The following is a 21,076-nucleotide window of genomic DNA, read 5'->3' as shown; positions in this document are numbered from 1 at the left end:
CTGGCCCACATAAAGTGGTGCGACTTCGGGGGGAGGGAGGCCTGCACAAACCAGCAGGGACACAGCGGCTGCCTAACCGACGGCCTCTCCTTCCCGTGGCGGGGGGAGGCCACGGGGCAGGTGGCCTCAGAACCTGGCCTGGGAGGCAGGGGAGGCTCAGGGTGTGACCTTGGGTAGCTCAGGGCTCCCCCCCAAGCACCAGTGTCTTGCTCCGAATGGCTGATTCCTGGTGGGGGCGGGGCTACGAGGAGGGGGTTGCATTTCTCAGGTGCCGGGATGGGGGCGCAGGGAGGTCCCCACGGACACGGAGCCGGAAAGGAGAGGCGGAGGCGGTGGCTCACACGCAGGAGCAGCGGACGCTCCGGATGTCTTTATTGAGGGGTGAGCACAGCATGACAGTCGAAGGCATGCAGACAGGGTGACAGGGCCCTGGCCTAGGCTCGCCTCAGACACACAGGGGGGCGGGGGGAGGCAGCTTTAGAAAGGACCAACACCAGAGAGGGACAGGGCGGGCCCGGCGTGGGGGGGGAGCGCCGAGGGAGGGGCAGAGGCCAAGGTCGAAGGGGTCACCTGGCCTCCGCTATTGCACGCGTCCTCTGGCCACCGGCCAGGAAGTACAGTATTGCCACTGGTCTCCACTCGCCCGAGGCTTCCCCTCCTCAGACCCCTGAGCCCGGGGGGCAGACAGGCCCCTTCCCCGCCTGTCTGCCCCGCAGCATCATGGAAAACAAACGGACGAGGGAGACAGAAAAACCAAAGATTTAAAAAAAACACCAAAATGCCCCCTCAGTCAAGGACACAGGGAAGGGGGGGGAGGGGTGAAAGAAGCCGCAGAGAAGCCCCTGGAAGTCCCCCCACAACTGGGGCGTGGGGTGGGAGGTAGAACCCCAATCTGGGGTGGGGTGGGGCTCGTGGGGCAGTGACCCCGGGGACAACCCGTCCTTGCACAGGCCACCGGCCCGCAGGGAAACGCCCCTACAGGGCGAGTCGGGCCTGGGCCCACCCAGCGGGACTGGCGGTTCCCAGGCGCACTTTTCCGGGGACGTTGCACACGCGGCACGTACAACGCAAACAAGGGGTCAGGGGAGGGGAGGGAAGGGGGGCCTGGGGGAGGGGCAAGGGCTCGGGGAGACAGCCTGACGAAGACAGACCACCAATAGCACGTGCACTACACACACGAGTACAGTATGTATGAATATAGATACTATATGTGCATTTACAGCTCTTCAATCACAACAGAACAAAACGTCGGACCCGGATGGCTCCGGGCCCCGAGGGTCACGCGGGAGGTTCTCCGTCAGTCCTGAGCCAGCAAGTCTTGCCCAGCGAAAGGTGTGCTTGCCTGGGGTCCAGAGTTTCCCTAAGCCTCTGGCTTTCTGTCTGTCTGCCTGTCTCTCTCACGCTGCTGCCGCTTTAAGAGAGGGTGAGGACTTCGGCCTGGGCATAGTTGGACGAGAGAGCGTCTTGGCAGGTCTCTGCGTTAAAGAGCACAGGTGTGAGACACTGGGACGCGCGCTTTCGGCTCAACACTGCCTTCAGGGGGCGGAGGGCAAGGAGTTCAGCAAAGGAAAGGGAGACACAAAGAACGAGACGTTAGGAGGGAGGCAGCTGCCAAGGAGGCTGTGGGCTAGAGTGTTGGCCAGGAGCAGAGCTGGACAGCATGGGGACACAGGGCTCAGAGGCCAGGAAGGGCAGGGTGGGTCCGGGTCCGGGGGGAGGCCCTTCGTCACCCGGGTGACGTTATGGCTCCTCTCCATCCCTGCTCGGGACAGAGGGACCACGAGCCCAGGGGGAGAGGGACCCAGCTCTGCAGCCCGGCACAGGCAGTGGGGGAAGCTGCTGCTTGGCCTGTCACCCCCGAGCCAGCGCCCGGCTGCTGCCTGCCCACTTGGGCTCTCCCCCCACACACCACCCCCCCCCCCACCGCCCCAACCCCCGCGGCTCCATCTGCCACCACCACCTGGGGCCCGCCCATTGTCCCACGGGGCTCAGCTGTGGCAAACCCAGCCCCCTCCTCCATCAGGCAGGCAGAGTCCCAGGGCTGGAGGCTGAATGCAGACCAGGAGGGCTGGGGGGCGTGAATGTGCCCGTCCTTGTTGAGAAAACAAACCCGGCTGGTCCCCAGCTCACAGCCTCGCCTCTCAGAAGCCCTGGGCTGAGAAGTGGCCTCCAGCCCCGATACAAACTGAACACAAACTGAACAACCCCCGGGCTGCTCCCCTGCTCTGCAGGAGAGGCTGGGCCCAGCTGTGGAGGAAAAAGGCTTCTAGAAGCCAAGGAACGGGGACAGGTCCAAGTCAGGCTCCAAGGTGAAGTGCACTGGGCTGTCAGATCGTGGGGGAAGGGCGAGGAGAGCCTTCCCCGGGGAGGGAGGTCCGGGCCTGGGCCAGCCTGGGCCCTTGCAGGCAGCCTGCCCCCCCTGCCCCCTCCCCCCCCCCCCCCCCCCCCCCCGCAGAGCCCAGGGTCTCTGTCAGCTCCACAACCTGCTCTGCCTTCCCCAGGGCCCCTGGAGGCCGAGGTGCTGAGAGCTGGGGGGGCAGACACGTGCGCTGCTCTCCATCAGCCAGGCGCTGGGTCAGGGTCTCCCCCACAGAAGCCAGGGGGCGGGGAGGGCCGTGGGGGAGCCCCTCTCCCAAGGCACTCGGGGCTCCAGCCTGGCACTCCTGCCTCCCGTCGCCCAGGGACATCTGTGCCCACCACAGGGGTGCCGTGAGCACGCCCGTCCCCGTGGGAGGAAAGGGGGCGGTGGGTGCCGTGGAAACTCGGGCTGCTACCGAAATAGCCGCCTCAGCTCCCTGAACCAGGGCGCCCGGCAGAGAGAAAATAGACCGGACGCCCAGCTCGTCATGTCCCCGCCAGAGCCAGGCCCGGGTGCCAGGGAGCCAGGGAGCCAGGGAGCCCTGCGGGCAGGACCGAGCCCGTCCTCGCGAAGGAGCAGCTGGGCACTCGCACTCGATCCCAAGGCTCCGTCCCGATCCCAGGGCTTTCCTGTCCCTGACCCTTACAGGGACCTGCTCCTTCTTAAGGGTGGTCCCATAGACCCCCTGGGTCTTCTCCACTCCTCGGGGGACACTTCACTGTGAGACAGTGGGAGGCAGGCCCCCCGAAACCACAGCAGGGGTGGGCTCTCCCGGCCCCCACAGGGAACAGACCTTCTGGAAGGCGCGCCCCGAGCCTGCCCAGGGCTGGAGACGACGCTGAGTGGGGTGCTCCCGCACCCCGGCGTGAGCTGACCTGTGCTCCCAGTCCGCCTTCAGGGGTTTCCCAGCGTCCTCCCGAGCCCGGTCCTGCCATGCCCATCCTTGCCCACCCCGGAGGCAGCAGACACGGCCCCTCCTTAGTCATCCCCTCAACCAGTTGCATAATCTGACTCTGAAACTGCCAGGCGCACGGCCCCGTCAGCTCTCATTCCCGTCAGGAGGCACAGGAAGCCCTGGGCTGCGGCCCCTCGGCCTGGGCTGGTCCTGGCTGCCGAGGGCCGGCCTGAGGGCCCCGCTCTGCCCGCTGCTGGGAGGGGCCCTGCGGCTCTGCCCCCCCCGCCGGCACTGCCGGGTGCCCGTGCCAGGCTGCCCCTGCCGGAGTGGCGGGCAGGGTAGCTGTCCCCACACTCCCCCTCCGCCGCCCCTGCCAAGGTGCAGCCCTGCTCACACAGTGACTTACAAACCTGTTGTGCTCCTGGCTCGTTAGGTAAATGAATACACTTAATTAGAGAAATTAGATGAGTCTCCGGTTCTGGCAGCAACACAGAGCGCAAGGCTGGGTGGGAGCGAGGCGAGCAGGGGCTGGGCTGGCAGTGAGGCAGCGGAGGGGGAGGGGAGGCAACAGCTTGGAAGCAGAGGAGAGCAGCGTGGCGAGAGGGGCCGAGGCGGGGGCGCAGATGGGGTGTGGGTGTCCCCCGGAGACGGGGGCCTCCCCGCACCCCAGGCCGGAGCTGGAGAACACCCTCTTCTCCGAGGGGGGCCGCCCGCAGAGAGGCTCCCGGGACAGCCTTGTTCCTTGCGGGTCTGGGTGTGGGACGGACAGACAGACAGACAGACAGAGACACTGGTTCCTGGTTGAAGGCCACAAGGAATGGGAATGTATGTGATGAAGGTGGGACTCTGTGGGGGAGGGCGGGGCTCAGAGACACAGGTCCTGGGGGTGCCGCCCCTCCCGCTCAGGATGGGGGTGCCCTGAGAGTAACCCCCTCTGCCCTCAGGTCCAAACCTGAGCACTGTGGGGAGCTGGGTGCTGTGGAGGAGAGGCTCAGGGGCCTGAAGGCTCCTGCATCCCCCGGCTCCCCGAGGCCCCGGGAGCGGGGCCGGCGGGCACGCGTGTCTCCCTGTGTGTGCGGGCCCGGGGGCAGGAGGGCCGGTGCAGCTACGGGGCCGAGTGTCCAGGCGGCGGGCTGGTGAGGGGGTGTGGAGGGAGGGAGAGCAGGAGCTTTCTTGGAGAGTAGGGCGAGCTGTATCGGGGCGCCAGTGGAGACAGCCCCAGGCCGGCTCCGGCGGCGGCGGCTATGTTGCTTAGACTCCTGGACTTTCCACGGCCTTGGTAAAGAGAAGGCACAGGTCAGAGGGCGCTGCTCACCTGAGCGGCTCCACGGCATCGACCTCCGGGGGACCCTGCCGGGCAGGCGGCCCAGCTGCGGGGAAGGCTCCCCGGTCACCGGGGCCCCTGCGGGTGGACTCCAGGGCCACACCCCCCGCTGACCTTTGCCCTGCGCTGTCCCCAGCTACGTTCCCCTCCAGCTGCATGAAGGTTCGGCACCCCCCTTTCAGAAGCCCTGGGCAGCACCGCCACCTCCTCCAGGCAGCCCTCACGCTGATGCCTGGGCAGCTGCAGGCTCACGTGGGGCCCGAGGGGCTGGAGGAGGCCTGTGCCGCTCTCGCCTGGTCCCCCACGAGCCTGAGCAGAGAAGTGAGCGCAGCGGGCCTGGCGCAGGGATACGTTGCCGAGAGCGCACGGCGCGGCCTGTTTCCCGGCAACCCACCTGTTCCCGCGCGAAGGTCACTCTAATTGGCTGCGTGACACGCTGGTTGCCAAGAAGCAGCGTGGAGGCATCTTGAAAACAGCAGCCAGTCCTCGGAGCACCCAGAGACGCGGTGATGGGACGCGGGCCCCAGGCGCACGCCTTCCCCAGGGCCACCTGCTCCCCACACCTCACGGTCCCTCCTCCGCTCCGTTACGTCCACGGAGCCCCTCCCAGCACTGGGGTGAAAGCAGGGGTGCTCAAGTCCTCCATGAGGGTGGGTCCCCCTCCTCACAGTCTGGGCTGGCCACTGAGAGAGCAGCATCTGGGTCTGACCAGGACACAGTGGAAGCCACTGCCTGCTGGGGTGGGGAGCAGGGGGAGGCTCTTCCAGGCCAGAGGATTGGGGCGCACAAGGGCCAGGGGTGACGGAGGGACACAGGAGAGGGTGCAGCGGGCTGAGCACGGCCACCTGGGCCATCTCCCTCCAGCGGCCAGGTCGCTCCTGTTTCTGACACCCCACAGGACTTACGCGGACGTCCACCCCGTGGGGCCTGGTTAGGGTCAGGGCACCCCGGGGGTCCTGTGGGAGCAGTGGCGCTGGGAGGGGCGGGAACAGGGCCTGGGAAGGTGGCCCTGGAGGCCACGTGGGCTGGACAGGCCAGGGGACATCCTGGGGGGGACTGTGGCATCACAGGCTATTCCTGCAGCAGGCACTGTCCCTGCCTCACTGGTCTGGGGTTTGGGGACAGTGGGACGTGGCGGGGGATTGGGCTGGAGGAGGGCTGGGTAAGAAACGGCCCGAGAACCAGGGCAAGGCTTTGTTAGGGGGGATCAGGGCTGATTCGGAAACTAGGCAGAGTGTGTGGGGCATGGTTAGGCCACAGGACAGGGCAGACAGACAGACACACACACACACACACACACACACACACACAGTGACCAGAGTCTGTGGCAGGAGCACCTGGTCCTGAAACCCCTGGTCCCCAGACACTGCTGGCCCCGGCCCTCCTTCATCATTCCCGCCCCCCGCAGGCCAGGAGCCCCAGCTCCACCCCGACTTCTGCCGCGGCCTGTGCGGGGCTGGGGCCTGCTGATGGCGCTGCAGCCTTCCTGACCAGAGGTCATGGCCGCCTTTGTGCACTTCCAACCCTTCAGAACACACCTAGGAAGGAGCCCTACCCTGCCTGCCCCCTTCAATCTCCCCGCCCCCGCCTCTCCCTCCCGTCACCCTCCGGCTCTACTTAAGTCACATCCGGGGCCTGCAGAGCTGGGTCTGCCCCTCCTGGGCTCCAGGCCCCCCAGGCAGGACGGAGGAGGTGGGCCTGTGCCAGGGGACCTCACACCAGCACCCCGTTCTTCCCCTGACTCCTGAGGGCTGTTGGGACTACTTACTTGGGGGGGGGCGGTCTTAGCTGGGTCTAAGGGAAAGGCAGGCAGTGACCCTGGGAAGCCAGGCCTGAAGGTCACAGCAGGCACCAGAGGAGGAGAAGTGACAGGAGGGAGGGAGGGGCAGGGACCCCTGCTCACAGTCAGCACTTGTCTCCCCTGTGGGCACTGGGGTACGGGCTATGTGTACCTCCTGGGGACGCTGTGGGCCTCTCTAAGGCAATCAGGGGCTGGGAGATCAGGGTACCCATCCTAAGAGTTGGGGTGCATCCAGGGAAGAGGAGATGATGGCCACGGCCTCAGGGGAGGAGGGGACTTCAAGTTTTGTGGGGGACCCTGGGGGCCCCCCGCCTGCCCCGCCTGGGGAGCCATACCTTTCCGGACACTGCCGTCGGCGCAGGCGTAGTCCCCGGCGCTGAGCAGGAAGCAGGCGGCCGCCTTCTTGTTTCTGTCTCGGGTGCCGGCCCGGCGCAGGGCCCGGCGCTCCTCCGGGCTGGGGGCGGAGGCCAGGGGCTGGGTGAGGCCCGCTCCCTCCTCATCCGACAGCATGGCGTTGGCATCTCCGTTCTGCTTGGAATCTGGGGGGTCAGACACAAAGGACGAGCTGAGTGCTGCCCGGGACTTCCTCCCGGGTCCCCTGGGGTCACTTCTCCAGCCTGAGGAGGGGGCCCGGGAGTGGGCCTGTCCTGGGGGTAGGGGGCAGGGGGCTGGCTTCCTTCCCCGCCTTGGCCTGGCGTCTTTCCTGGGCGATGGGGCCACAGATGCCCTAAGCAAGGACTCCCCCAGTCTGCTGCCCCGTGAGATTGCCCCCCTCCCCCCCGAGGCGGCAGACTGCTTCCTCCTGGGGTCTGGCTCAGGCTGCACCTGAGGAGCTCGGATCCCCTCAGAGGCCGCCGGGCTTGTCGGGGTGCAGGTGGCACTGCCAGGGCCACACCAGTGGAGTGGCGCTCCCAGCTGTCTGCACGGACCACCCGAAGGCGGTGACTCTTGTTCGCCAGGCGGCCAAGCTGGAGTCGAGCGCCTGAAGGATTCAGAGCTCCCTGCGCTTGGGGCTCCCCTGAGTCTGGGGACCCTGGCGGGGGAAAGGGCTCCAATTCCGCTTCCACCGCTGTGGGCTCTTCACCCCGGCTCCTGCCCGGCCAGGCCAGGATCCGCAGAAGGGGGGCCGCTTGGTCTGCAGGCGGTGGCCCTGGCATTGCCAGTCATGCCCTTACTGTGGCCAAGCAGTGAGGGCCAGGCGAAGGCATGGCCGGTTAGTGTGTGCCGGGCAGCTGGCCTACGGACTCACACACTGGTGTTAGGTTTCCCTCTGAGCCCTGAAAGGGCCTTGGGGTACAGCTCCAGTTCCCTGGAGCGCTGGCTGGAGGTTTATACTCAGGGACGGGGGAAGGGGTACCCCTTTGGTGGGGAAGGAGGGGAGCCCAATGGGTGCTGTTCCATCAAGGTCTATGGAAGACCCAGGCGCCTGGAGGGCTCCAGGCAATGAGTGGTTTCAGCTTGTATGATGGGCACCCCCCAACAGGCCATAGGGGCGTGTACCCCCAACAGGCCACAGGGGCGTGTCCCCCCAACAGGCCACAGGGGCGTGTACCCCCAACAGGCCACAGGTGAGTGTCCCAAATCAGGCACCTGTCCTGGGGGACAAGCCCCACATTGCCCAGGAGCTGCTACCTTCATGTCCTGGCCTACCCCCAGCTCCCCGATGGCCTAGCACCCAGCGGCGCCCCCTACCAGGAATCCCAACTTCACTTAGGAGCCCACCCCATTCCCAACGGCGAGGTTCCATTCTCTGACCGGACTCCACAGCGCCAGGGTTCAGCCAATCTCCTCTCCCATCGCCTGACTCAGGTGGGGGTGAGCTCTCCTGGGGGCCCCTCCCATCCTTGAAAACCGGGGTTCAGGCCCTCAGGCCCCCGTTCCAGGACTCGGACGCCACTGCTGCAGCCTTTCCCAGCAATGCCCAGCCACTGCCTCTGGGCTCCCCCCGCCCCAATCCCGTGTCCAACCCCAAGCCCAGGACTCAGTCTAGCTTTGTGCTGAGCAGCAGGCGCCCCCCCTGCTGTTACGTGATGGCACTTATTGGGCCAGAGACAGCGGACTGGAAGGTTGGGGAGAAGTGGTTCCCGTGTGGACGCACCTGGGGACGCCCTGCTCTCCAGCTGACGACAGCGCCCGATCTTTGTAAAGATCTCTAAAGGCTTTCTGTCATCTGTCTGGGTCCCATCCAAGTCTGGGGGTAGGACATGAATATCGTTCCCATTTTACAGGTGCGGAATCTATGCCCACAGGGGGTGAGTGACTGGCCTCAGGGCACGCAGCAGAGCGGGCACGGCGAGATGAGGGACCCGGGCTGCTAACTCACAGCCCATGTACCGCCCTCTGCAGCCCACGTTCCGCAGGACGCTCGCCCCCGAGGCCCGACGTTCAGGAAGCTATCAGAGAACCAAAGGACACACAGACTCGGCCTCGACTCGGCCCTCACCGGGCACATGTTACACCTGGGGGGGCCCCCGAGGCGTTGTCCAGCACAGCCTGGATCCCGAGGACTGGGGCGCACCGGGGACTCCCCGGGCCACGGCGGGAGAGGTGGCCTGCCCTCCCACCGCCAACCTCACCTGCCCGCTTCCTCTCGACCAGACCCTCTTCCTGGGCCGCGGGGCTGGCGTCGCTGTAGGTGCTGTCCCGGGGCGAGGTGTCCTCGGACTTGCAGTAGACGGGCGACTCGAGCTGGGGCGGACGCGGCACGTGCTTCTTCCGCTTCTTGGGCAGCTTCTGCTTGGCCATGGCCAGCGAGTAGTACATGCCGAAGTTGTTGACGATGACGGGCACCGGCATGGCGATGGTCAGCACCCCGGCCAGCGCACACAGCGCCCCCACCAGCATGCCCGACCACGTCCTGGGGTACATGTCCCCGTAGCCCAGCGTCGTCATGGTGACCACGGCCCACCAGAAGCCGATGGGGATGTTCTTGAAGTCGGTGTGGTCGTTGCCCCGCGGGTCGGAGGGCCGGGCGCCGATGCGCTCGGCGTAGTAGATCATGGTGGCGAAGATGAGCACGCCGAGCGCCAGGAAGATGATGAGCAGCAGGAACTCGTTGGTGCTGGCGCGCAGCGTGTGGCCCAGCACGCGCAGCCCCACGAAGTGGCGCGTGAGCTTGAAGATGCGCAGGATGCGCACGAAGCGCACGACCCGCAGGAAGCCCAGCACGTCGCGGGCCGCCTTGGACGACAGGCCGCTCAGCCCCACCTCCAGGTAGAAGGGCAGGATGGCCACGAAGTCGATGATGTTCAGCAGGTTCTTGACGAAGTCCAGCGTGTCCGGGCAGCACACGACGCGCACCAGGAACTCCAGGGTGAACCACAGCACGCACACGCCCTCGATGTAGGTCAGGACGGGCTCCGTCTCCACCTCCCGCCGGAAGCGCACGCTGGTCGTGTTCCCCACGCGGTGGATCTCCGTCACGTTGCGGTCGATGTTGAAGGCCTCGTGGGTCTCCAGGCAGAAGGTGGTGATGGAGACCAGGATGAAGAAGAGAGAGGCAAAGGCCACCACCTGCGGGGGAGGCGGGGGGGGGGGGCAACGGTCAGACAGGGGTGGGTGAGCCCAGCGGGGCAGGGACCTCTGCGTGTGGGGCGGGGGGTGGGGGGCATGGGGCACCAGGAGGTCCATTAGAAAGATGGTGAGCGCTGAAACCGGTGTGGCTCAGTGGATAGAGCGTCGGCCTGCGGACTGAAAGGTCCCAGGTTCGATTCCGGTCAAGGGCATGTACCTTGGTTGCGGGCACATCCCCAGTAGGGGGTGTGCAGGAGGCAGCTTGTTGATGTTTCTCTCTCATCGATGTTTCTAGCTCTCTGTCCCTCTCCCTTCCTCTCTGTAAAAATCAATAAATTATATTAAAAAAATAAAAAAAAAGAAAGATGGTGAGGGATGGGGTTCAAGTTCACAGCCAGGAGCTAAAATCCCCTCCTGACAGGGTCTTCCCCCACCTCCTTGGGTGCTTTCAGGCAGTACTCCCCCATCGCTGTCAGTGCCTCAAGGTCAAGGCTGGTCTTGGCTGCAAGCAACTGACTACGGCTGCCGGGCCTGCTCACCGCTGCCTCTGCCCCTCGCTCACCCAGCTGTGCTCCGAGGCTTCTCTGCCGGGCCCGGTGAGTAAATCACCAGGGACTTCGTTAAAATGCCATTCTGCCTCTGCGGGGAGGGCAGCACCGAAGGCTCTGTCTTTCTAACGAGCTCGCGGGCCGGCTGCCTGTCCGCAGGCCGTGCTCGGCGCAGCGAGGCTCCGGCAGCGTTCCTCCGAGCGGGCGCTGGACCAGCAGCGCAGCATCACCGGGAACCAGTGAGACATGCACACCCCCAGGCCCCGCCCAAGCCTACGGAGTGAGCAAGGCTGGGGGCACACTAAGTCACCTCCCAGGGGACTCTGGGGCACACTGCATTTGGAGGCCCGCTGCATGATGGGTTATGCCCTGAGGCGGCGGGGGGAGGGGTAGGGGGTGACCCTGGGCTTCTTCCTGTCAGCTGAGCCTGCTAAGCTCAGCCATGACCCACATCCGGAGGCCCCAAGTCCAAGCCCCTCTCTTGCCTCTCACCTTAGGATGTCCCAGCCGACGGCCGGGCCGTGGGGAGCGCCGGAAGGAAGACATACACCCCACCGCAGGAGACAGGGTGGTCTGCCCAGAACAACTACCCTCCCTCTCCCCAAACTGGCATTTCCTGGCCCCTAAGCTTTAAAGAAAACTCAGCTGCACCCGTGAGGACCCGAGCGGGCAGCGGCCGGTCCAGACAGCTGCTGGGATCTCGGCAGAGTGATGACAGCGGCACTCGGCAGAGGCCCGGCTGGGTTAAGTGTCCAATCATTATGAATGGAGATGAAATGCATGTGTAATAACACCAATTAGGGAGCCTTCATCTGTTATTCATGCCATGCCATTCACCACTGTCAGGCACCCGTTGCCGGGGTCCGGGGCCCACGGTGCTGCCTGTTCTGCTTGGTGGGTGGGGGGGGGGGGCTTCCTCCCGGAGCCCAGGGCTGAGCCAAAATCGGTGGGTGAGAGGGGACCGTGGCCCCACCACCACTTGGCAACCCCCATGCCCGATTTCCACCTGGCCATGGCGCTGCCGTCTAATGAGGCCTCAGAGCTGCTCTCCTCCCTGGGAGTCTGCACCTGGACGGGAGGTGGGGGCGGCACACAACACCGGGGGAGAACTCGGGGGTCTGGGAAAGTGGAGCAAGAGCAAGTGAGGAGGGGACTTTGGGAATGAGCCTTCACCAGCTGTCCATTCTGTGCCGGGCACAGCGGGGCACTGTGTGTGTGTGTGTTATCGCCTCCAGTCCTCCCAGGGACCCTGGGAAGCAGGCCTCATCATCCTATTTTCCGAAGGAGGAATTGAGGATCAGAGAGGTTAAAGACTTGCCTGATGTCACACAGCCTGGAAGGGGTGGGGGAGGACTTATACTCAGCACTGCTTAACTTCCGAGACGGCACCTTCTCTTCACATCACCCTGCACTACCTCCCGGCCAGGGTCACGTCACAGGCCCGGGGCAGTCCTCTCTGAATTGTCCATCCTCTCCCAGCCAGCTCCCTGATGACTGTCACTCATAGGGATGTGGACCTTAGGGCAGTGGTTGGCAAACTGCGGCTCGCGAGCCACATGCGGCTCTTTGGCCCCTTGAGTGTGGCTCTTCCACAAAATACCACGGCCTGGGCGAGTCTATTTTGAAGAAGTGGCGTTAGAAGAAGTTTAAGTTGAAAAATCTTGGCTCTCAAAAGCAATTTCAATCGCTGTACTGTTGATATTTGGCTCTGTTGACGAATGAGTTTGCCGACCACTGGCTTAGGGCAGACACCCATCACACACTAAGACTTACTTACTTTTGTACTGATTGGGGGGGGGAGGGGACATTGATCAGTTGCCTCCCATATGCACCTGACCAGAGATCGAACCCGCAACCTAGGCATGTGTCCTGCCTGGGAATCAAATCCATGACTGGTTGGCAGGGGATGTCATGCCAACCAACTGGGCCACACTGGCCAGGGCAAGACTTATTTACACTGGAGCACGGACGGGCTGATCCGACAGGGACGGAAGAGTGGGGGAGGCCCACAGACACACTTCCCCTCTTGGCAACTTCGCTGGAGCGCCTCCTGCCTGCTTTGCCCATGAAGGTAAATGCCAAGTTCCCTTCCTGGCCCCAGTGTTCTTCCCCCGAGAAATGGCTGTCAAGGCATACAGGCAGGTGTGGGCATCGCATGGTGTGGGCACCTCTGAGCTCGCCGCGGCACCAGAGATGAGCTGCCCAGTGGCCAGGTCCCGGCGCCACCCTCCCCCCAGGAGCAAAGGGGGTGGGGACAGCACACCCCAGCTCTGCCAAGAAGCAAGGGGAGCAGGAGCCTGCTCTCTGAGGAAAAGTTAGCCAGAAGCGTTGGCCCCCTGGGAGCTCCTGGGAGCCCAGTGTGAAGTCATTAGTGATTCAGAAAAACAAGTTCAGGAAGGGCTGCCAAGGGGCGGGGCAGGGGGGTGCAGAGGGGTGCAGAGGGGGGAAGGGCGGGGGGACCCTGTGCCCTGGACCTCTCTCAGCCCACAGGCCAAGGATCCCGCCTGGTGCCTCCCTCCCCTGCTGCCCAGCTGCCCGGATTCCCGCGGTGCACACACACGTTAGCTTTTTTTTTTTTTTTTAAGACAGAACTGTCCCATCTAGTCACTTCCACCCTTCACTCCACCTGTCAGAGATGAGGGCAGGTCAAGGGTAGCCACATGTGCCCATTTCTCAGGACCAAACCGAGGCCGGGCCTCCTGCCTCAGCTCAAAGCTCTGTCTTCCCAGCCGGCCCTCCAACAAAATGAGGGCGGACAACCCGCTCCTCTGGGATGGCACCTGGTGGGGCCTCAGTCTCCCCTCCGGCCTCTCCAGGGCTGGGAGGGGCAGGAGGGTCTCACCACCTGGGACAGGAGGTGCCTCGGCTCTGGGCAGGAGGCCGCTGCACTGCTCCTCCGAGCTTCCTGCTCCCTCGGGCCCTTGCGCTGGCGGGCTGGGGACCCCGTGCCAGAGGCCCAGGTATTTCGGCCAGTGGCCAGCCCTGCGACCAGCCTCCTCCACCAAACTCATCCTAGAACTGCCCTTGATGGGAAGGTCAAGCCACACTTCTGGGTGCACGCCGGGCTCCACCACTGACTTCCTGGGAGACCCTGGGCAAGTGTCTTGACCTCTCTGATCACTGTCCGTCAAAGGGAAAGCTGAGCACCTACTTGGTGCCAGACACTGCTCGGGGGGCTGAGGAACAGCAGAGAACGAGGCAAGCACCCCCATCCCTTAGACCTTACACTCTAGTGGAGGGAGACTGTCCACAAACAAAAAAGTAAAACATGTAATGTATCAGATGGTAAAGCCGTAGAAAAGTAAAGACAAAAGGAATAAGGAGTGTGAGGGAGGGGACCTATTTCAAATAGGGTGATCAGGCAAGGCCTCCAAGCCAAGGTGACATCTAAGCAGAGACAGAGGAGTGAGTTAAGCGCAGATCCAAAGAGCTGGGAGGCAGAGGGAACAGGCTGTGCAAAGGCCCTGGGGCCACAGCATGCTTGATGTGTTGCAGGGAGGAGAGTAGTACTTCCCTTCCAGGGCTGTTTTGAGGATGAAAAGAAATGATATTTGTACAACTCAGCACAGAGCCTAGAGTGTCTCGGGAATCTGGCCCAGGCCAGGGGTGGTTGGGAGGTGACGGACACCCGTCATCAGGAACTGAATACAACCAGCGGGGCAGGGAGGGGAGCCCAAGGAGGAAGGGCCCAGGAGACAGATGGACAGACGCACATGAGGAGACTCAGCCCCAAAAACCCATATTAAGGCTGAAGTGCAGGAGAAGAGGAACTTGAGAACACAGCCAAAGACACTTGCAGAGGGAGATCTGGGGCTGAGGTGAGGCGCTGAGCCTTGTGGGGAAGCGAGATCCTAGTGCCCAGGAAGCGCGGGGAGGGCGTGGGCAGCCTGCGGCCAAGAGGAGGCGAGGAGCTGGTCTGCAAGGCAAGGCACCTCCGGGCGGGGCCTGGGCTCCTGGGGCAGGGCCTGCACGGCGAGGCCCAGGTTCGAGCCAAGAGACCCTCGCTCCCCCAGGAGCAGAACCCGGCCCACTGGCTCCCACGCCCAGAGCCAGCCTCTATCACCCCCTGCCACGTGAGCACTTGGGGCCCCTGAGCGGCCCCAGAAGGCGTGCAGTCCAGCCCAGACCACTGGCCAAGAACTGATCCAGCCGACAGTGTCCCATCCTGCTCCAGCTGGGCCTGGCCGGGAAGCCCCCTCTTCAGAACGAGGGCAGGACTCCCTGGACCTAACTGCATGGGTAAACACTACCCACACTGGAGATGTATTTGTAACCCGCCTCCTTCTAAAAACGACTGCAGGGAGCCAAGTCGCTGTCCTGCGGGGCCTCCCAGCTCACCTTCTAGCTCCTCCAGAAGCGCCTGCACACCACCCCCACCGGCCCGTTAGAGGTGGGACTTGGCACTTCCTCCTCTCACCTCCTATTGAACTTTGCATTTTAAGACGGGGACACAGCTCCTGATCTATCTTGTATTGTCACGACTATTTCCTGTCCCCCGATTTCCCCGACAGTCACCTGCTGTACCTGGCCGGGCTCTTTTCAGGAACAAGCACTACCTCGGACTCGTCTTTATAGTTAGAGCCCAGCTCAGTGCCGGGCATGCAGTAAGAGCCCAGCTCGGTGCCGGGCATGCAGTAAGAGCCCAGCTCAGTGCCGGGCATGCAGTAAGAGCCCAGCTCGGTGCCGGCATGCAGTAAGAGCCCAGCTCGGTGCCGGCATGCAGTAAGAGCCCAGCTCGGTGCCGGGCATGCAGTAAGAGCACAGCTCGGTGCCGGGCATGCAGTAAGAGCACAGCTCGGTGCCGGCATGCAGTAAGAGCCCAGCTCGGTGCCGGGCATGCAGTAAGAGCCCAGCTAGGTGCCGGGCATGCAGTAAGAGCCCAGCTAGGTGCCGGCATGCAGTAAATGCTCAAAAAATGTTTTCTGAGTGACTGCTGCCGAGGGGGCTGCCGGCTCCCTCCCCTGGTCCTGGAGAGCCTGTGGCGAGGAGAGATGGTCAGCCCCCTAACTGGGGCTAGAAGTGACAGGTGTGCCCAGGAACCCCTCCAGGCACCTGGCCGCTCAAGACTCTGGCTCTCTGGCTGGGCCGAGTCTACTGGCTGATGGGGACCCTGCCAGGGGCCAGGTAACCATCCCCCAGCCTGAAAGCCCCAGCAGGGCGCTGGGCAGAGGTCCTGCCGGGGAGGCTGCTCAGGCACAAGGAAGGCCTGAGTGCCCTGGTGCCCGGCATCCCAGGCTGACACTGTCCATGGCGGAGGGGAGGGAAGGGAGGGGCCTGGGGGCTCCCTGTTCCCAAGGCCCAGCTGCCTGACTCTGTTCTTGCCTCCTCTTCCCCCAGCTCTCCAAAACAGTCCCCATTTATTTTATCCCCTCCCCCACTTTACACCCAACCCCCCAGGGTGACGGAAACACCTCATCATCCAGAAACAAGATGTTCAAGAGGCAAATGCGGGGCCGTTAGAACCAGAGAGGAAACACAAACCAACCCAGGAGGACATGGAGGGCCTCAGGGCAGGCGGGGGGCTGTGGCTGGGCCCCCGGGCACTGGGCTCAGCTGGCGGGCTCTCCCTATCGGAGGGCGAAGGACCAGGGAGTCCTGCCCTCACTCTGAAGCCTGCGTGCTCACCGACCAGCTGGTCCCGGCACTGCCCCGGCTGAGAAGTCAGGGCCTTAGGCAGGGGCGAGGGCCTCGCTGGGCACCTCCCTTCTCGAGGGCCTCGGCTTCGGTCCCCTGCCTGGTCGCTAGTCTCCTTTCTTTTTGTCCTAGGACAGTCCTACAGTGAGAGAACAGAGAGCGAGCGAGCGAGCTCAGATGTGAGCAAACCTGGGATGGAGGCAGGGCTTCAGAGGGAGACGAGCGGGAAGGGGCAGGGGGACCGCAGGCTGTGCCCTCCTGAGTCACAGGCCTCCAGCAGAAGCCTCAGGAGGCAGAAGCAGCCTGGACTCCTGAGGTCTGTGTGACCTTGAGCCAGCCCCTCTGGGTCTCAGTTTCCTTCTCTAAACCAATAACAATCCCTGCCTCGCATGGGCCAGATGGGACATGGGAAGAAAGCAGAGGTGACACCTGACACATGGCGGATGCTTAACGAACCCTGCCTCGCCTCAAACTCCAGGGCCTTCCTGGGGCGGCGGGATCCTGTGCGTCGCGTCCTCCAGGTAGCAGGGCGGCGGTGTGGGCAGACCCAATCCAGGGACTGATTTAGCCAAAGGACGATCGCCCTGGAGAGGGCTGGTAAGTGAGCCCAGCCCCTGGCACCGCTGCAGACGGGCGGGGGAGGGGAGCGTCCGGGTCCCCTTCATCAGGCCTCCTGCCCCCCGAGAAGAGGAGGAAGGCAGACTCTGCCGCTCTGGATGCCGCCCAAACCACCACGGGTCCCTCTGGGTCTGGGAGCCACCCTGCCTGCGGCTGAGCCCCACTCTCCCTGGGACGGAGACAGTGGGCAGGTGGGGTCAGGAACCACGGCACGGCCACCTCTGGGTCCAGCCTCAGGGAAGGGAGCAGGGTGCACCCCCCCCCCACCTGAACTCAGAGCTGCCGGGGCCAGGCCGGTAGCTAGGCAACAGGCTCCCACAATCAGCTCAGCTCCCTTCCTGTTGGTATCTGGTTTGCTCCGTCATTTGTACCAGATGCTGGTGCGAAGGGATGCCTGGGGCCGGGCCCTGCTCCTGGGGCTCCTGGAGCCTCCTGGCCCCCGGCGAGGACCCCAAGGCCGCTGCCAGGGAAGTTACGCGCACAGACCCCGGTGTCAGAACCAGGGCTTCCTGGGAAGCCAAGAGGAGCCGCTGCAGGAAGAAGCGGCAACAAACACGGGCTCCTCACCAGGCAGCCCGCGCTGGCCACTGGCCTGGGAGCCGGCAGGCCCAGGCATCAGGCACCTTCCCGGCTAACTCTCGCTCACCCAGCACATGCCAGGTGCGCAGGAAGCCTCAGGGGCAGGGGACGGGCCGGCATCTGGTCACCCCGAAAGGAGGCTTCTCCCAAACCTGGGCCACAGGCGTGAAGTCTGGGCCCAGCTCTGCCTTTTAGAGGCACCGCCCACAACCCTCAGACCCAGAGCGGTGAGAAAGTAAGTGTCACGTCTGACGTCACCGTCGGCCCCGGGGTGTTCTGATGTCACCCACAGGAGGTGCACGCCCTCACAACACCTCCCCGGCCGGAGTCCTGGAAAACAGCCTCCTTCCGGGGAGGAAAGCTGTTGTCAGGGGAGGAGGGGGTGCTGGGGGGCCGGGGAGCCCTGGCTTTGATTCTCAGCCGCCACTATCCACCATCGGGCTGTGCGATCTGACAGGTTCATCCTCTCACAGCCTCGAGCTATTAAATGGGGATGATGCCTCCTCTGCAAACGTATTGGGGGGGATTAGAGATTAGCGCCGAGGATGTGCATGGCGTGCTCAATAAATAGTTGTTATTCATTTGTTTAAATTCTCTGTTTTCATTTGCGTCCCAGGAACAGCTGCCGGCTCGCCTTGGCCCGGGCTCCCGCGCAGGAGGCACGCGCTCATGGGCAGGGGCACCGCCTGCCACAGCCCGGGACAGCTGCGCACATCAGTCCCAAGGACCGGCGGCTGGACACTCACCGCGGGGGGCGGGGGGGGGGGCTGCTGTCAGCTCAGTGTCTCTGAGGAGACACTTCCTGGCTCCGAGTCCTGACGGCAGCATTGCCTCAGTGGGGAGAATGAGCCCTGCCTCGGCCCCATCCTCACCCTCACCTGGACCGCCCTGCGGATGGGGCTCTACACCTAAAGGGCAAGGGTGTGGGCTCCTGGCCTGGCTCTGAGCTGACCCAGAGCCCCTGGCTGGGCCACTCTTTCATGAGGAGAAAAAAATGAACTCCTTGATGTCACAGCCCCTTGGAATCCAAGAGGGGAGAATCGGAGAAGGTGAAAGTCCCCAGAGGTCCTAGAATGCTCAGGAAGAGAGCCTAGGGCCCCCCAATTCCCCCCCCCCACCCCTGCCTCCCTGGCTTGTCCCACCTCCATCAAGCTAAGTCTGCCTCCTGCTCCCCTGCCCCTCACTTGGGAAGAGCCTGGATGATCTGTGCTTGTCTCTGCCCCCATAGTGCACACAGCCAGCGTCAGGGAACTGCTCGGAGAGGCCACAGGACTCACAGCAGACCCAGGCCGGGGCATGGCGGGGCCCTCGCCTTCTGAGCAGGTCTCGGGGCTGCAGGCAAGAAACAAGGGCAGCTGACTAGCTTCCCTCTCAGGCCTGAGGTCCCTGGCTTCCAGGGGCTGCCCTGGGGCGCCCACAGCCCCAGCCTGGCGTCCATGGCCACCGAGCCCTCTGCTCCCCCTTCTCTTCTCTGCCCTGGTCCAGCCCAGCCTGGCCCCTCCCGGGAGCCCCATCCCCAGCTCCTGCCCTCCCCTGGAGGGCTGCGGAAGGAAAGGTTCCCGCACAGGAGGTGCTGGGGAGGGCAGCAGGGCTCCAGACTCACTAGCATGACAGCCTGGGATGCCAGGGGTGACAGGACCAGCTTCCACAGCAGCAGGCAGTCCCCCGACCCCACACATCGGTCCCGACTGGCCCCAGCCAGGCTTCAGGCTGCCAGCCAGGAGGTCAGACACCAGCCCCCAGGGGCCTTTTTCAAAGAATCTAAGCCATCCTTCATGGTTGTTTTCTAGCTGCCCAAGTATGTCTCCCCCACACCCCAACTCCCCCCCGCCCCCGCTTCCTCCTAAGGGGGTTTGGGGCAACTGGATTGACTTGGGGGAGAGGCTTGGAAGGGTCTAAGACACCCCCACACCCACCCCATACACCCATTTCAAGCAGAACCCTGAACCAGGGCTTTCTGGGAAGCCAAGAGGAGCCGCTGCAGGAGAAAGCGGCAACAAACACGGGCTCCTCACCAGGCAGCCCGCGCTGGCCACTGGCCGGGAGCCGGCAGGCCCAGGCATCAGGCACCTTCCCGGCTAACTCTCGCTCACCCAGCACATCCAGGTGCGCAGGAAGCCTCAGGGGCAGGGGACGGGCCGGCATCTGGTCACCCTGAAAGGAGGCCTCTCCCAAACCCAGACCTCAGGCGTGATTCTGGGCCCAGCTCTGCCTTTTATGAGCAGAAGAGGCCGAAGCTGGCCTCTCTGAAACTCCCAGCTCCCAGCTCCCAGCACTGAGATGCTGGAGGACCTAAATGAGGGGGCTCCCCTGGCGGCAGCGCATCTAGGGCCTGCCACAGAGTAGGCACTTGACACTCTAGTTTCTTCCCTAAACCCTGCCTGACCCTAGCAGAAGGCCTAAGTGTGGCTCTCCAGGACTCTGGCCCTGTAGAGGGGTGGGGAGAAGAAGAAAGGGGCCTGTCTTCCCAAGGGGTTGGAAGAGTTCAGCTAAGGGCCCCCCACTGGCTGGGAGGGGGTGCAGCAAAGCAGGCTGGTCCAAGTAGTAAGTCAAGTGTGTGCAATTTCATGATGAGGCATGCAGGAGAGAGGGTGTGTGTGTGTGTGTGTGTGAGAGAGAGAGAGAGAGAGAGAGAGAGAGAGATCCCCCGGGCCCATGGAAGGCAGAGGAAATTGGGAGGAAAGCTTAGAAAGGTAAGTCATTTGGGGCCAGGCTCCTCCCTGCCCCTACCCACCACCACCAAGCGCCTCCTAGCAGGACGGAGCCATGACCCAGGCTCCTGCCACTCACCCTGGCCGCCCTGGAGGAGTAGGGGTCCTCGAAGAGTGCCCACATTCGGGGCTGCCAGCCGCGGCAGCCCCCGGCCCCGGCGCCGGAGCCCGCGCCTCCCTCGTGGGGCCCCAGGCGCTGCAGGGCCAGCTCCCGCTCCTCGTCGCCGGCCTCGTCCCCGGGCCCCGCGCCGCCGCCTCCGTCCGGGTTCTCGAAGATGTCCAGCGCCTCCTCGGCGTCGCGGTGCTGCCGGTAGGTCATCCAGCAGCAGGGCTCCACGTCGGTCTCGTCGATGCCCCAGAAGGTGAGCTCCTCCTCGAACAGCGGCCCGCACACGTCGGCGGGGCAGTGCAGCTTGCCGGTGCGGTAGTAGTTGAGCACGTACGCGAAGACGCCCGGGTGCCGATCGAAGAAGAACTCGCAGCCCCCGCCGCCGCCGCCGCCGCCGCTGCTGCCGCTGCTGCCCGCCCCGCCGCCATCGGACTCGGGCCGGCCCCCGCCGTCCGGGTCGGCCAGCCAGGCGAGGCGGGTGCCGGGGAGGGTGCGCAGGGTGCTGCGGTAGGTCTCATGTCGCGTGCCGCCCACGTTGATGATGATCTTCTCCGACGCCTCGCCCTTGGCCATCTCCTCCTTCAGACATGTTTTGGATGGAGGCTTGTTCCCCGACTTGCGCCCGCGGTAGGAGGACACACACACCGAGCTGATCATAAGCAGCGCTGCGGGGCTTCGGCTTGGGGCGGCCGCTGCCCTCCAAACACCCTTCCCGAGGAGGCAGCGTCAGACCGGGGAGGGGAGGAGGCGGCGAGGAGGCAGGAGGCGGCAGCGGCCCCCTCTGCGGCGTGGCCCTGCCCCTGGCTCCCCCCGGGGCGCGGCGCGGCGCGGGAGGAGTTGGGTTTCTCGGGTGCACAGGTGGTTGGGGTTTGGGCACGCAGCGCCAGGGAGGGAGGCGGGGGGGAAGGAGAGCCAAGAACCCCAGCGAGGGCCCGGGGTGCGGGAGAGCAGGGGAGGCACACACACACACACTCCCCCCCGCTAG

General features: G+C 64.5%; 1 protein-coding gene across 3 annotated transcripts; it reads right to left on the bottom strand.

Moving 5' to 3' along the window:
• Positions 1-790: 790 nt before the first annotated feature.
• On the bottom strand, positions 791-20,748 carry KCNC4 (potassium voltage-gated channel subfamily C member 4). Of its 3 annotated transcripts, XM_054711749.1 has the most exons (5): positions 20,062-20,748; positions 8,956-9,892; positions 6,715-6,918; positions 3,943-3,945; positions 1,420-1,533 (listed from the first exon to the last, which is right to left on the bottom strand). In XM_054711749.1, the coding sequence occupies exons 1-5, from the start codon at positions 20,746-20,748 to the stop codon at positions 1,481-1,483; spliced, it is 1,884 nt and encodes a 627-aa protein (XP_054567724.1). In that variant the 3' UTR covers positions 1,420-1,480. The 3 variants fall into 3 exon arrangements, with proteins under 3 accessions (XP_008145357.2, XP_054567724.1, XP_028009827.2); XM_008147135.3 differs by lacking the exon at positions 3,943-3,945 and having other exon boundaries at positions 791-1,475; XM_028154026.2 differs by lacking the exons at positions 1,420-1,533; positions 3,943-3,945 and adding an exon at positions 4,289-4,529.
• Between the last annotated feature and the right edge of the window lie 328 nt (positions 20,749-21,076).

This window comes from Eptesicus fuscus, chromosome 22, assembly GCF_027574615.1.
Source record: "Eptesicus fuscus isolate TK198812 chromosome 22, DD_ASM_mEF_20220401, whole genome shotgun sequence".
Taxonomy (NCBI): Eukaryota; Metazoa; Chordata; class Mammalia; order Chiroptera; family Vespertilionidae; genus Eptesicus; species Eptesicus fuscus.
This window is presented reverse-complemented; position numbering and strand designations above follow the sequence as displayed.